Consider the following 13,487-nt stretch of genomic DNA (forward strand, 5'->3'; position numbering starts at 1 on the left):
ACGACACCCGCGGCGGCCCCACGACACCCGCGGCCGGTGGAGCCCCGCGGGGCGGTGTCGGAGCGGCCCCGTCCCGCAGCGGCCAACCCCACCTGCCCCCGGCTGGGCACCCCGGGTCCCCCCGCGGACCCCACTGCCGCCCCCGGCCCTCTGCGAGGAGCGGTGTCGCGCGTGTAAAACACCCGCTCGATCGCTTACTGGCGCTTGAGTGACTTCCCACCCCCTCCCCCGCTTCGGTTGCCGATTATTTTCTTTTTAACACCAAAAGAGCGTCCTTCACCCTCTGGGTCGCCACAGCCAGTCCCCGACCGTGGGGCGACGGCGCGGCGTGGGGACGGCCGGAGAAGCGTCGGCTCCGCGCCGGGCCCCGCCGCTCGGCCCTGCCAGCTCCCCCCGCGGGCATCATTGGAAAGCGCTTGGGGCCACGGGCGAGGGACGCGGGGGAACCTGCTCGTGTTTCCTGCCCTGCGAGGAAGTGGGATCGGCGGTGCGTGTGATGCCGCGCTTCCTCTCCTGGGGACAACAGTAGGGCAGCCACTTTGAAGTATTATTAAATAAAGACGTGAAACCTCTGGAGAAGGTCCTCCCTCCCCCGGTCTCCTCTTTCTTCTTCTTCTTTTTCTTCTTCTTCTTCTCCTCTTTTCTTTTTTCACCCCCCCAAGTATTAAAGGCAGAGAAACCCTCCAGCATGATCGGGGCCAAAAAAAAAAAGAAAAAAAGAAAAGGGAGAAACCCCAAAGCACTGGGGGGTACTTGCATTCTGGGAGGGAGGGGGACATCGTGCCCTGCAGGGTGGGACAATAGTTTTTGCTTGCTCTGCTGGTAAAATGCGGCTCCTTCCCCAGCCGACTGGCTCGGGGGAAAAGGAAAGAAGGGGGAAAAAAAGGAAGAAAAAAAGAAAAAAAAAAAAAAGAAGGAAGTAAAAAAACCGACCCACGATATTAAAAAACACCACCAAAAAAAAACAACCGTGCATGGAGATGAAAAATATACGTACCTCTCTGTGCCCGGGAGCACGTCTAGCGTGCACGTGTGGCTGGGAAGAGGTTTGGGGGAGCCTGTTATGCCTTCATAGCGGGCAGGAAACCTCTACGAGTTTCTGAAAACAAAGCGGAAACTTAAAAGGCTGTTAGGGGTTTCGGGAGGTCTGGCCAGAGCCAAGCGGAGCGGCTGCAGCCCGGGCTGCTGCCCCCCGGCCGCCCGCGGCGGAGGCTTGGCCGGGTAGGGGCAGCCCCTTGCCCGCTGCGGAGCCCCGCCGGTACCGGCACCGGCAGCGGCACCTCCGGGCTCGGCAGCCTGCTCCGCGCTCGGGTTCGGTTTGGGCTGTTGTCATCTCTGTTTGTTTGGTGGGAGGTTGATTTGCCTTTGGATTTGCTTTTTTTTTTTTGTCACCATCGGCTCCAACACAAAGCCACTAGAGCAGCCGAACCAGGTGAAGAAGAGGATTTCATTCAGTACAGGCAGCGGGGGCAGGTGAAGGCAGGGCAGAGCCCCGAGCGGCGAGCTGCCCTCCCGTCGCGGGTGCCTGGGGCAGAGCACAACTCGTTTTAGGGACAGAGCCTCAATTTTTTTTTGGCTTGGGAAGAGCGCATGAGGAGAGAGCAATTCCCAGGGAAATCACTACTTCTTTTCAGGAGGTCTCCAGGCAGAGCTAGGAGGGAATTTTATGATTAATAATAATAATAATAATAATAAAAATAAGAATTAAAACCACCACTCCACGCTGCTTTTCATGGTAAACGAAGAGTCACTCCGGTGGCGGAGAACCGGCCAAGTGGGACTGCCGTAGCCGGGCACCACTCTCCCGGGCAGGGGGTGCCGGCGGGAGGGCAACGCCGTGCCTCCCACTGCCTAGCGGGGCGGGAGGCGCGGGGCCGGGGCGACCCGAGAGCCATCGGGGCAGCGCCGTCGGGGCGTGCCGGGGCACGCTGCCCGCTGCGGCTGGGCACGGGGCGGGGGGGGGGGGGTGTCGGGGGAGGGTCGAGGCTGCCGAGGAACCCCCCGGCCTCCCTCTAGGTTGGTCCGCAAGCTGCCTTCAGGGCCGGGGGGGGAGGTTTGGAAAGCTCAGACTCAGTGTGGGAAACAAAGGGAGAGAGATTGGGGGGTTGGAGGAAATTGGGGTGAGGGGGGCGAGGTGGAGGAAGGAGAGGGGGCCGGAGGGGCGCAGAGGATAACTCCGCGGCCAGGGTTCCCTGAGCTCGGGCCACCCGCGCACAAGGCTGCGAGGCGGATCTTGGCTGCCCTCCCCCCCCAAAAAAAACCCCAACCCCTGAACCCGATGAATTACCGCTCTCCCTTAAGCGTGGCAGGGCCGGGCTGGGGTCAGGGCCCGGGGGAGGCGGGTGGAGAGGGGCTGCGGGTTGGATGCGCCAAGGCCAGGTTCAAGTTCAGGGCCAGCCCGGGGAGGACAGGGAAGGGGGGGCTTTCTCACGGCCACGGCCGCCGCGGACCCTTCCCCGGGCCTGCCGGAGGAGAGGCACCCCTGCCTGGAGGGAGCGGGGCTGCCCCAGCTGCCACACGACCTGAGCTTTGGGCTGGAGGGGGGCGCCTGTTCTGTGCATCCCCGCTATCGGGGGTCGAGGGGGGGATCACCTCTGGGGCTCCCCCGAAGCAGAGCGGCCCCGAGGGGAGGAGTAAGGGGGAGCTCAGCTCCGGGGCGCTTCTGGCCGGCCGGGGCAGAGCCCGCCGGCACGGGGTGGCTGCCCTTGGGCAGGACTGCCCGTGCGCGCCCGGGCCCAGGAGGGGATTTGGGCAGCCAGTGGCTGGCAGGGGTCGGCAGCGCGCGGCGGGCTCTGAAGCGTGCCCCCGTTTGGTTTTTCGGCTGCGGGGAGGCCGGCTGGACAAAGAGGGATTCTCGTAGCTGCATTTCCCAGGGATCTCTCCAAGGGGCAGGCGGCATATGCCAATGATTTTAATAAACATTTTTTGGCGTAATATTATTACCGAACATAAATTAGGTTTTAATAGCCGTTTGATTACCCGGGGAGCCTGTCGTGTGCGCGGAGATGGCCGCGCTGTGAGGGGCGCGGCCGCAGAGGACGCTCCGTCTCCGCTCCGCATCTAAACTTCCTTGTCAGCGGCGGGACAGGGGGGTCTTTTCCGTCCCTCCACCCCTCTCCCTAGGTGTATGTAACCCCCACCTCACCCCAGAAGTGAGCAGGGCCCCGCGTACCCCCCATCTCCCCCACACCGTCTCAGGACAACTCTATTGCTATTTGAAATACGGGGGACAAAGCTGGAAAAAGACAAACCAACGACTAGCCCAGGGGGGTGGTGATGGGGTCGGCTGGGTGTGAGGAGCAAAGGGCTCTCCCCGCCTGTACAAGCTGCCGCTGAAGGCAGCGCAGCCACCGCAGGGCTCTCGGAGCCCGGCTCACGGTGCTGCCCCTTCGCAGGGCGTATTTCTGTGGCTTGGCAAGGCTGAGTTTTTTCCACGATTTCCCGGCTACTCTCACACTTGCCTTGGGTGTCCCGGTGCGGCGGGGTGTGCCCGGAGAGCCTCTGCCTGACGGCCCCAAACGGGCGGCTCCGCCGGCCGGGCCCCGACGGCGCCCGCGGAGCGCAGCCCTGGGCCAGCACCCCGGCAAAGGCATCGCCCGGCGGCCGTCCATCCCTCGCTGAACATATCTGACAACCCAAACCGGTCCCTGGGTTAAAAAAAAAAAAAAAAAACACACAAAAAAACCCCAAAACAAAACAGAGAGAAAAAGAAAAGCTCGAAGGGAAATATGAGCTCTCGGGCATCGCCACTTTCTCCTCTCCAGGGCTGGATGGAGGCTACCAAAAAATACGGGGAGGCGCCGAAGGACAGGATTTACGGCTCAAAGCACCCCTGCGCAGAGCTCAGCGCCCGGCCATCGCCCCTCCACCTTCGTCGCGGAGCGCCCCGCTTTGTCACCCCGTGGGGCAGTGAGCTCCCCAGCCGCACCCGCACCGGGGAAGCAGCGCGAGCCCGAGGGAGGCGGGGGGCGAAGGGAACTGCGCTCTTGCCGTGTAGAGCTCTTCCTAAAGGAGGTCCTGCCTTGTAAGTCGTTTGGGGAAGATGCAAACGCTCACCCTTTTCTTTTAGCCCAGACGCTTCCCAAAATTTTTTTTTTTTTTCTGGACGGGGAGGCCAGCTGGAAGAAATCCTCGTGTTCCAGAAACGGGTGGATTTTTAAATGCATGTTTTACAGCCACCGTTCAGCCCCTCACGTGCGTTACAGCAGGTTTCAGAGAGCCCTTGACATAAAAAAGAAACAGCTCGTGTAGTTTCAACACGTTTTATTATATTTCTGTATGCATTACTCTCAAAACATATCACAAGAAATGATGAAACCACTTAAACCTTCAAATAAAAAATCTGAAACAGTTTATGCTCACAATTGTACATATTTATAGTTAAGAAACATTCTTTATAAATACTGTTTCCTCTGTAGCAAGTTAATACCATAATTTAATTACAAATGGATAAATATGGTAACAGGTATTTACAGGAGGAAGGGTGTTATTACGGAAAAGCTAACGGCACGACGTTTATTTTTCCTCACAATCTTCCGAACAGGAACTAACAAATTGAACTTGCAAAAGCACTAAAACATCACATGTAAACCCAGCTAACAGAAAAAATACATTCACAAGCGTTGTTGTTCGTGTGTGTGTTTGTGAGTAACAGAATGGAGACTTTGGCACGGTATTTCTTCCCCAGTCTATAGTTGAAATGCAGTTTACAATCAAGTTGCCTCTTAAAAAGGAACACAATATTCAAGATATCACAATTACAAAAGAAACCATTTTTCTTCCACGTTACTTTTTTTAAAGGGGTGAACTAAAAAAGGAGGAGGGAGGGAGGCGGGCAGGGGGAACGGGAGAAAATAAAACGAGTCCATCACTTTCTCGGGGAGGGAGGAAGAGGAAAAAAAAAAGACCATAAAAAAAAAAGAAAAAAGAAGAAGGGGACCAATCCGCGGTTTACAAACGAAACGAACTTTTATACACCAAGAATCCAGGAAAACTTCGTTCCCCACCTCGCCGGAGGAAGGAGAGGGCCGCTATGTACACAGTCCGTGGGGTGGGAGGGCGCTGGCTGCTCCGGGCGGGGAGGTGCGGGGGGCCGGAGGGGTTTGAGTCTCTGATCTTTTGTCTGGAAGCTCCGAAGGGAGAGTTTCTTTCCACCGGCTTGAGAAGCTTTTTGCTGGGTGGTGTGTTGGTGGCGTTTGGGGTTGTTTTTTTTTCCATCTCTGTCTCTCCCCTTTCCATTCCTCTATTTATTTACTCATTCTCTTACGTTTTCAGCACGTACTTTTATAGAAATATTTTTTTTCTCGTTCAAAATGTTCTCAAAAAGAACAAAAAAAAAAAAAAAAAAAGAAAAAATCCAACAAGAAAAAGACACGAAGGCGGGAGGGGTGGGGGAGAGATCAAGGACCCCTGTCCCCATCCTGCTTGGCCGTTCGTTTCGGTGCCAGCGGGTGCTGCGGCATCTCCTGGCGCGTCTCCGGCGGGCTCGCTCCCTCCTGCCCGCAGCCACCGCCGCCGCCGGGGCGGGGGGGGCGCGGCGGGGCCGTGCAGAGCAGTCCGGCGGGGCCCTACACGTACCACTCGTTGAAGTTGGAGGAGAGGCCGCTGTGGCCGCTACCGCCGCCACCGCCGCTACCGCCGCCGCCGCCGCCGCCCCGGTGCACGGCGGACACGGCCGCCGCCGCCGCTGCCGCCGCCGCCGCCGCCGGGGAGAGGTTGCTGGTGTTCTGCGACTCGGCGGTGGGGGACACCAGCCCCGGGGGGGTAGAGGACTCGTAGCCGGAGCTGGCGGCCGGGGAGGACTCGGAGCCTTGCGGGGACGACTCGTGCACCTGGGAGGCAAAGGCAACACGGCCGGGTGGAGGGGGGACGGGGAGGCCGCCGCCGCCCCACGGGCGCACCCCCCGCCGCCGGCCCGGCCCGCCGCCGCCCCCGGGCCCCGCATCCGCCGCCCGCCGCCCCGACGGGGCGCCCGGTGCGGGGCGGCCGCCCTCCCGCCTCCCGCCGCCGGCTGCGGGGCCGGGTACCTTCATGTGCTTCCGCAGGGAGCTGGGGTGGGTGTAGGACTTGTCGCACATCTTGCACAGGTAGGGCTTGTCCGAGGTGTGGACGTGCATGTGCTTCTTGCGGTCGCTGCTGTTGGCGAAGCGCCGGTCGCAGCCTTCGAACTCGCACTGGAACGGCTTCTCCCCTGAAAGAGAGCGGCGGAGCGGCGCGGGTGAGCGCGGCCGCCCCCGGGCAGCCCTCGCGCAAAGCCCGCGCAGCCCCCGCGCAGGGCTCCCTCGGGCTTTCCCCCCTTTCCCCGCTCCTCTCTCGCCCTCCCCCCGCTCCCAGCCACTTCGCCCAGCAGCTTGCCAAAGCAAGAGGCCGCTTTTGCCTCGGCCTCCGCTACGTGGAAGGGCCGCACCGCTGCCACCTTGCCCTGCAGCGAGGCAGTGCCCGTCCCCCGCCTGGTTTTCCTACCAAACTCGGCCCGGGCACTCCCGGCCCGGGTTTATTTCGACCGGTGCCGACACACGGCCAGCCCCGAAAGAGATTGAAGAAGAAGGGCGATTAGAAAAAAGAAAAAAAAAAAAAAAAAAAGCATCGAGCCGTTTCGCCTCGGTACCAGATCCGCTATCCTGTTAAACTGGAAACCATTACCGACAGATTTAAGGCCGGGCAGATTGTTTCGTGTATGGATATTCGAGATAAACGCACATCCGCTGGGAAAACTAAACGTCTGTAAAATACTCCCATTTAATTTTCACAGGGATTCCTCTCGCCCGGCTGCCAGGACTCCAAATGCCGGGGAGTAATTTGGAGGTGAGAACTCCACATCCCCCCCTCCTCCCTCCCGCCTTTGGAGGGGGAAGCATTTAACGTTAAATTCCATTAGCACCTAAATTGTTTCTTAAAGACATCCGCTCAGACACAATGACTTCAGTGCGGGCATCTCATGCAAATACATTTCTCAAATTTTAAACCTTGTTAAAGCTCGTCTCGCACCTCGCATCGGGCTTAGCACTTGAGAAAACAATAGGCCTCGAGATTTTTAGCCTTTCTCCGGGTAAATATTTAGAGTGGAAGTCGCTAAAATATTTGGCCGTCTTTTATGAAATAGTCTGGCAGGGTTCGAGCCGGCAGGAGCAGTAAATGAATAATAGATGAGGCGGGAGGATGCGTTTATTTTTGTTACCCTTCGGCTCCGGCGATTTGCCATCGGGATAAGCCCCTCTTCCACCTGATTTGGGTGGAAGTTTCCGAGCCTCAAACCCTCTGTTCCCTATTACGTAATTTAATAAACTGTTGCAAAAGCACCTTAAATCACCTCGAGTGAGACTTTAAAAACACTTTTGGGGTTTTTTTTGAAATGAGAAAATTTTATTGCCTTGCTCACACCATTTAAATTTAATGCAAAGCATTCCCAGAAAGGGACGTTTTGCCACTTCCAACGGGATTTTGGACTAATGACGGATTTTGAACGTATTTATATAGTTTCTCTCGCTCGGGGTCCATACCTGAAAGCCATGCTCACAAGCGCTGAAGTTACATAGAAACACGTTGCGCATTGCAAACGTATAAGGCTTTTAATGTGTATATATATATATATATATATATACACGTCTTCCCGTCTTTTAGCAGGACGGCAGAATTTAATTCGCGCTGTATTTTGCGTTTCTGCTGAAAGACCTCGCCGAGCCTCGGCACGAATCTATATGGCTTACCCCGCAAATTAAAAGAAATCAATAAAATGTCCTTTCGAAATCTGGGAAGGGAGGGGGGGGATGCTGGCGAGGAGGGAACCAAAACAAACGCAGCCGTGCGATGGAGCGGGAAAAAAAAAATACTGAACAGGATCCTTGTTTTATCACTCTCATCATTTTATATCTCTCTGTCTGAGTCTTTATCTCTGTTTATACATACATATATAGGCACGGGCAGAGGGGGAGAACCTGCCGAAACAAACCCGAATTACCTGTGTGCGTCCTTTTGTGAATTTTGAGGTTTTCTGATCTGGCGAAAACTTTTCCGCAGCCGGGGAAGGGACAAGGGAAGGGCTTCTCTCCCGTGTGCACTCGGATATGATTGACCAGTTTGTATTTCGCTTTGAAGGGCTTGCCTTCCCGGGGACACTCCTCCCAGTAGCAGACATGGTTGCTCTGTTCGGGTCCCCCAACGTGCTCCACCGAGACGTGGGTGACCAACTCGTGCATGGTGCTGAAAGTTTTATTGCAACTTTTTTTGGGGTTGTTCAGCTGCTCGGGGTCGATCCACTTGCAGATGAGCTCTTGCTTGATGCACTGCTGCCGCATGTAGCGGAAAAAGGCACCTGGGTGGTGGTGGTGGTGGGCTGCCATGTTCATGCCCATATTCATATTCATGGGGCCGTACTGGTTGTGCAGCTGAGCCGCCGAGTAAGGGTCAGTCCTGGGGCTGGAGACCTGGCGGTACTGATCCGAGCGGGCGAACACCTCCCCCGGCAAGCCCAGGCGCATCTGCCCGTTGAGGACGTTTTGGGAGGCGTGGGGGCCGTGCTGGTCGTGGATGCCCGGGAAGAGGAGGTGGCTCTGAGCGTCCGTGTGCGGGTGGTGCAGGCTGCCGGCGGCAGGGCCGAAGATGCCGTGCTGCCCGCCGGCCGGCGACGAGTCCCCGAAGCCGCGGCTGCGGAACAAGAAGTCCCGGGTGGAGTTGAAGGGAGCCCCGGAGTAGGAGCTGACGTGGGCGGCGTGGGGTCCCAGGGCGGCGGCGGGGTAGCCGGGCGCCTGCGAGGTGAACGCCGAGCTCTGCCCGGGGGAGAGGTCGTGGGCCCCGGCGTTGAGCTTGAAGGCGCCCATGTGCGCCGCCGCCGCCGCCGAGTCCACGAAGCTGTTCTGCGCCGCCAGGCTCAGCTCCCGGTCCTGCATCTCCGCCGCGGCCGAGTGGTGATGCCGGGCGAAGGTGCCCACGCCGAGGGCCGGGAACTGCGGGCCGGCGTCCAGCAGCATGGTCCGCGCCGCTCCGGGGACGCCGCTGCCGCCGCCCCGCTACCGCCGCCGCTGCCGCCGCCGGGCTGCCGCCGCCCGCCCGGCCCGGCGCGGGGCCGCCCCGGCAGCCGCCGCGTCCCCCCGCCTCCGCCTCCGCTGCCACCGCCCGCGCCCGCACCGGCCCGATGCTGCCGCCGCTGCCGCCGCCGCCGGAGCCGTATCCGGAGCCAGGCAGAGCAGAGTCCAAAGGCGAGCGGAGAACCAAAGTGTATTAAAGGAGCTGAGGCGGGGGCGGGCAGGGGAGGGGAGGGGGAGCAGGGGAGGGACGGGGCTGGGGACGGGGGGGCAAGGCTCGCCTCGCCGTTCCCTGCGGCACACACGCACGCATACACACACACACACGCACGCTCGCACACACGCCGCCGCCCCCCCTCCTCCGCCGCCACCGGGATGTCAGCGCCGCCGACCCCCGCCCGCCCGGCCCCGCGCCGCTCCCCGCGTGGGTCGCGGCCCTCCCCGCCGCCTCGGGCCCCCCGCCGCCCCCGGGCCCCTGCTCTCGTTTTATCCTCCGCCGGGCAATAAGCGGTGTCTCTCACGGAGAAAAACTTGCAGCCGCGAGTTCCCACGGAGCGAAGGGACCCAGGGGGTGCCCCGCGCCGCCCCCGCCCGCAGCCGCGGAGGGGCGTGGGGAGGGGAGCGGGGGAAGGGGGGTGCCGGAGGCGGATTAAAAACAATAAGGGCGGCAGTGGGGGTGGGGAGGGGAGGCGGGGGGCGGGAAGGGGCCGCGGAGCACCGGGGCCGGAGCGGCGCGGCCGGGGCGGCGGAGTTGCAGCCCCGCTCCGCCCGCGCCCCCGCTCCCTCTCGCTTCTCTGTTTATTTCGGTGGGCGCTGCTGAGGCGGCGGCTTTTTATTTTTCTCCCCCTCCCCTCACTCCCCCTCTTTTTCTTCCCTCCCTCCCTCCCTCCCTCCCCCGGCCTCTCTCCCTCTCCCCGCCCGCACTGGCGGCTCCTCTCCCGACACCGCCTTTACCCGCCGCCCGGCCGCTCTCCCGGCGCCCGCTCATTGGCCCGAGCCGCCCCGTCCATCCGGGCGTCCCCGGCCACCGGCTAATGGCGGCGCGGCCGCCCCGCGCCCTGCCCGCCCCGCCGCCCGCCCCGTGCCCCGCCGCGCCACCGCCTCTCGCCCCGCGGCCGCCCGGCCCCCCCCCGCCCCCCGCCCGGCACGGCACGGCATGGCATGGCACGGCCCCGCTCGGCGCCGGTGGCCGCCTGCAGCCCGGTACCGCCGGCGGCTTCTTTTTATGGGGGGTCTCGTCCCCCCTGTCGCCTCCCCCGCGGAGAGGGGAAGGGTGGCGTGGCGGGGGGAGAGGCGCGGCGAGCCACACGCACGGAAAATATCGACGTGCGCTTGGCCATGCGATCCTGTCTCGGGAGGCAAACAAACAAAGCGAAGGGCTTAAACATAAACAGGGCGTTGCGGGGCGGGGGGGTGTGCCTTCTTTATTTTTATATATATATTTTTTTAGGTGGTGGCGGAGGGAGGGAGGACCTCGCCCATCCTGTAGCGCCTTCCCCCTTTTCGGCTAAAGCAAATTAAACCCATGTTCAATAAAGGGAGCGAGGGGGGAATCAAATAAAAGTCACGTTGGCGGGGCAACTGCGGCTGGGGGGGAAAAAGTAAAATTAAAAAAAAAAAAAGGAAAATAGAAGAGGGAACGGTCGCCCTGGTTGTTCGGGCTTTTAAACCACTTGTGCGGGAGCAGAGTCGTCGATCTGCGTGTGTTGTGAATGTGCATCCGAAAGCAGATGCTTTAGGAGTTTTCCTTGTCTCTTCCCTTTCTTGAAAAAGAAACCAAAACAAAACAGAAAAAAAAAAAAAAGACAAAAGAAAAAAGAAAAAAAAAAAACAAGCCCCAAACCCACCCTGCCATTGTTATTTGGAAACCGGATTCTTCCATGGCAGGAATAAAAAAGCATACAGCCAGCACACACACACACACACAGAGCAAACAAGTCCTCTTCCCCTCCCCCTCCAGTAAATACATGTCTGGCCCCTGCTTCGGTTTGTTTTGTAGTGGCTGAAAAATAATCATCTTGGGGCCACCAGCTCACCAATAAATAAGGCTTTGTAAAAATTAAAACCCGACATAGAATTTGTCGTCTTAACCGTCCTGCACTTAACCTTGCGTCTCCATCCCCATCGGCTCTGTGCTTGGCGGAGAAGCAACCCAAAACGTAGGGGTTTGTGGGGTTTGATGGGGCTTTTTTTAAGAGGCGGACGAAATTCTCCCTGCGACATTCCTCCTGTGACTCCTCGCGGTATTAAATCCCGCATCAAGCACAGGCACGCTCAAACCTGGACCCAGCGTCCGAGCAGGGTTTTTACAGCGAGAGATAGGTAGGTAGGTAGATAGGTAGATAGAAGGAAGGAAGGAAGGAAGGAAGGAAGGAAGGAAGGAAGGAAGGAAGGAAGGAAAAGGTAACATTGCCCACCAGCTAGGGTTATTTAAATAAGGTTTTCCCCATCACTGTCACTAAATAGTTAAAATATTTCCAAGCCAGTCCGAAAGTGGCTGAAATGTGCAAGTACCGGGCATTACTCTTTGAACAAGGTGAGGATTTAATTTGTGAAGAAGTGGGATTCCTTCTAATTCGAAATGGACATCAGAAGATAAACTGAATATTAATGCAGAGCTACACCTCTGATGCCAACAGCCCTCTCCTCTTCACCATGCGGTTACTCGTTCCTGTCTTTGCAGGCAGGAGTGTCTGCTCCCCAGATATTGCCTTCCCAGGCTGCAGCTTGGGAGCATATGCTGTCCTTGTCCTGACCGCCCCCCCGGCTCCCAGGGACAGACCGCGAACAAATTCTATTTTCCTTCTCTGAAATGTTTCCGAGGCGGAGGTCTGAGAAGTGTCCTCCACCGCTGCTGGGGATTTTGAGAGCCCAAGTCGGAGAGGAAAGCTTGGTCTCCTGCATCGTCTGCCTCCAGATTAGTGAAAAAATCATACGGACAACTAGACCCTTGAATACACTTTTTTTCCCCAAAAAAATTAAAAGGAGTTGCTACATCGGAGATTAGAAAGAGAGGCAAAATGTCCAGGAAAATTCCCAGTTGAAAATACTGTTTTGGAAAAAAAAAAAAAAAAAAAGAAGAGTGAATGTTCATACAAATATCTACATTCTAGATTTTTGCCTCGTTCTTCTTTCTTCCTCTCTCTTTCTCTCGTTCCTTTTTCTCTCTCTTTCCCCCTTTCTCTCTTTCTTTCTCTCTTCCCCTTTCTTCCCTTTTCATCCTTTTTCATCCCTTTTCATGCCTTTCCTTTTTCCTTCCTTCCTTCCTTCCTTCCTTCCTTCCTTCCTTCCTTCCTTCCTTTCCTCCCTCCCTCCCTCCCTCCCTCCCTTTCTTTTCCTTTCTCTCTTAATCCTTTCTTCTCTTTCTTTATTCCTTCCTCTCCTTTTCCTTCCCTTTCCCTCTTTGCCCCCCCCTCCCCCCCCCCACACCTATCCTGCCCCCTCCTCCCCTCGCCCCGCTCCCTGCCCGCTCAGCGCCGCCGGCATCGGGGCGCTTTGGGGGAGGACGCGGTGAATTCCAGCCGGAGCCCCCGCGGGCTGACCGCGCTCTGCTGTTCTTTCAGGACTCCAGCCCTACTCTCTCTGCAGGAAACAGAGGAGCTGATCCAAGTTCAAAGTCACGTCGCCGTCACTCCTCAGAAGTGCTTTATTTCCCTCCGAACCGCAAAACCCCTTTCCCCCATGTCACGGGGTAACCAGGGAAGGGAGCGAGGGAGGAAGGGAGCGGGGGGGCAGAGGCACCGGCAGCCAGCCCCGCACTCACTTGCCGGGCCACCGCCAGAAACGCAGTCTTCGGCGGGGAGGGAAGCAAGCGGTCACCTAAAGTCGGTGCTAAACTGGTTTTACGGAAAGAAGTTTTTCAACAGGTTTCTGGAGGTGCCAGACCTGCAGAGCAAACGTCAGCCTTCCCGGGAAAGCCTTCCCCTCTTTGTAAGTTTTCCAAAATTTTCTTTAAAACTGTTCTTCTCTTCTTCTTGCCGGCTGCTGATGCGGAGGGAGCTGGAGCAGGGGAGAACAGGGACGAGCGAGAGCAATTTTTTTGCTTCCCCTGGGCTGCATATACCGCCCTCGCCTCCTAGCCCCTTTCCCCGGGAGGTGTCACCGCCCCCGGGCTGGGGGTGACGGGGGGGGTTGCTCCGCGCCCCCCTCCCCTCCCCGGGCAGCCGAGGGTGAGCGGAGGGGGCGCAGGCTACGGCGGGGACGGGGGCTCTGCCCGCGGGAGGATGCGGCTGGCGGCAGCCTCGCCGGGGAAGGAGAGGCGGAAAGGCCGGCCGGGGGAGGGGGGAAGAGGGGGCCTTTCCCCCCAAATTCAGGCTACGCTTCTCCCCGGAGTAACGGGACGAGGTGCGGGGCGGGGAGGGGGCGTGCGGCCGGCCCGTAGCCTGGGAAGAAGAGGCCAATCGAGCGGAATCACTTGCAGCGTTGTCTGTATCACAGACACTCATAAATTCAACAAGCTCATCAACA

General features: G+C 58.7%; 2 protein-coding genes across 2 annotated transcripts in view; both read right to left on the bottom strand.

The window, feature by feature from the left end:
* PCCA (propionyl-CoA carboxylase subunit alpha) overlaps positions 1-13,487 on the bottom strand; it is a 566,570-nt gene that overhangs the window by 345,528 nt on the left and 207,555 nt on the right. The window lies entirely within an intron of this gene.
* On the bottom strand, positions 5,568-8,966 carry ZIC2 (Zic family member 2). Its single transcript, XM_068425440.1, has 3 exons — positions 7,958-8,966; positions 6,027-6,190; positions 5,568-5,831 (listed from the first exon to the last, which is right to left on the bottom strand). The coding sequence occupies exons 1-3, from the start codon at positions 8,964-8,966 to the stop codon at positions 5,568-5,570; spliced, it is 1,437 nt and encodes a 478-aa protein (XP_068281541.1).

Source organism: Nyctibius grandis, chromosome 2, assembly GCF_013368605.1.
Source record: "Nyctibius grandis isolate bNycGra1 chromosome 2, bNycGra1.pri, whole genome shotgun sequence".
NCBI lineage: Eukaryota > Metazoa > Chordata > Aves > Nyctibiiformes > Nyctibiidae > Nyctibius > Nyctibius grandis.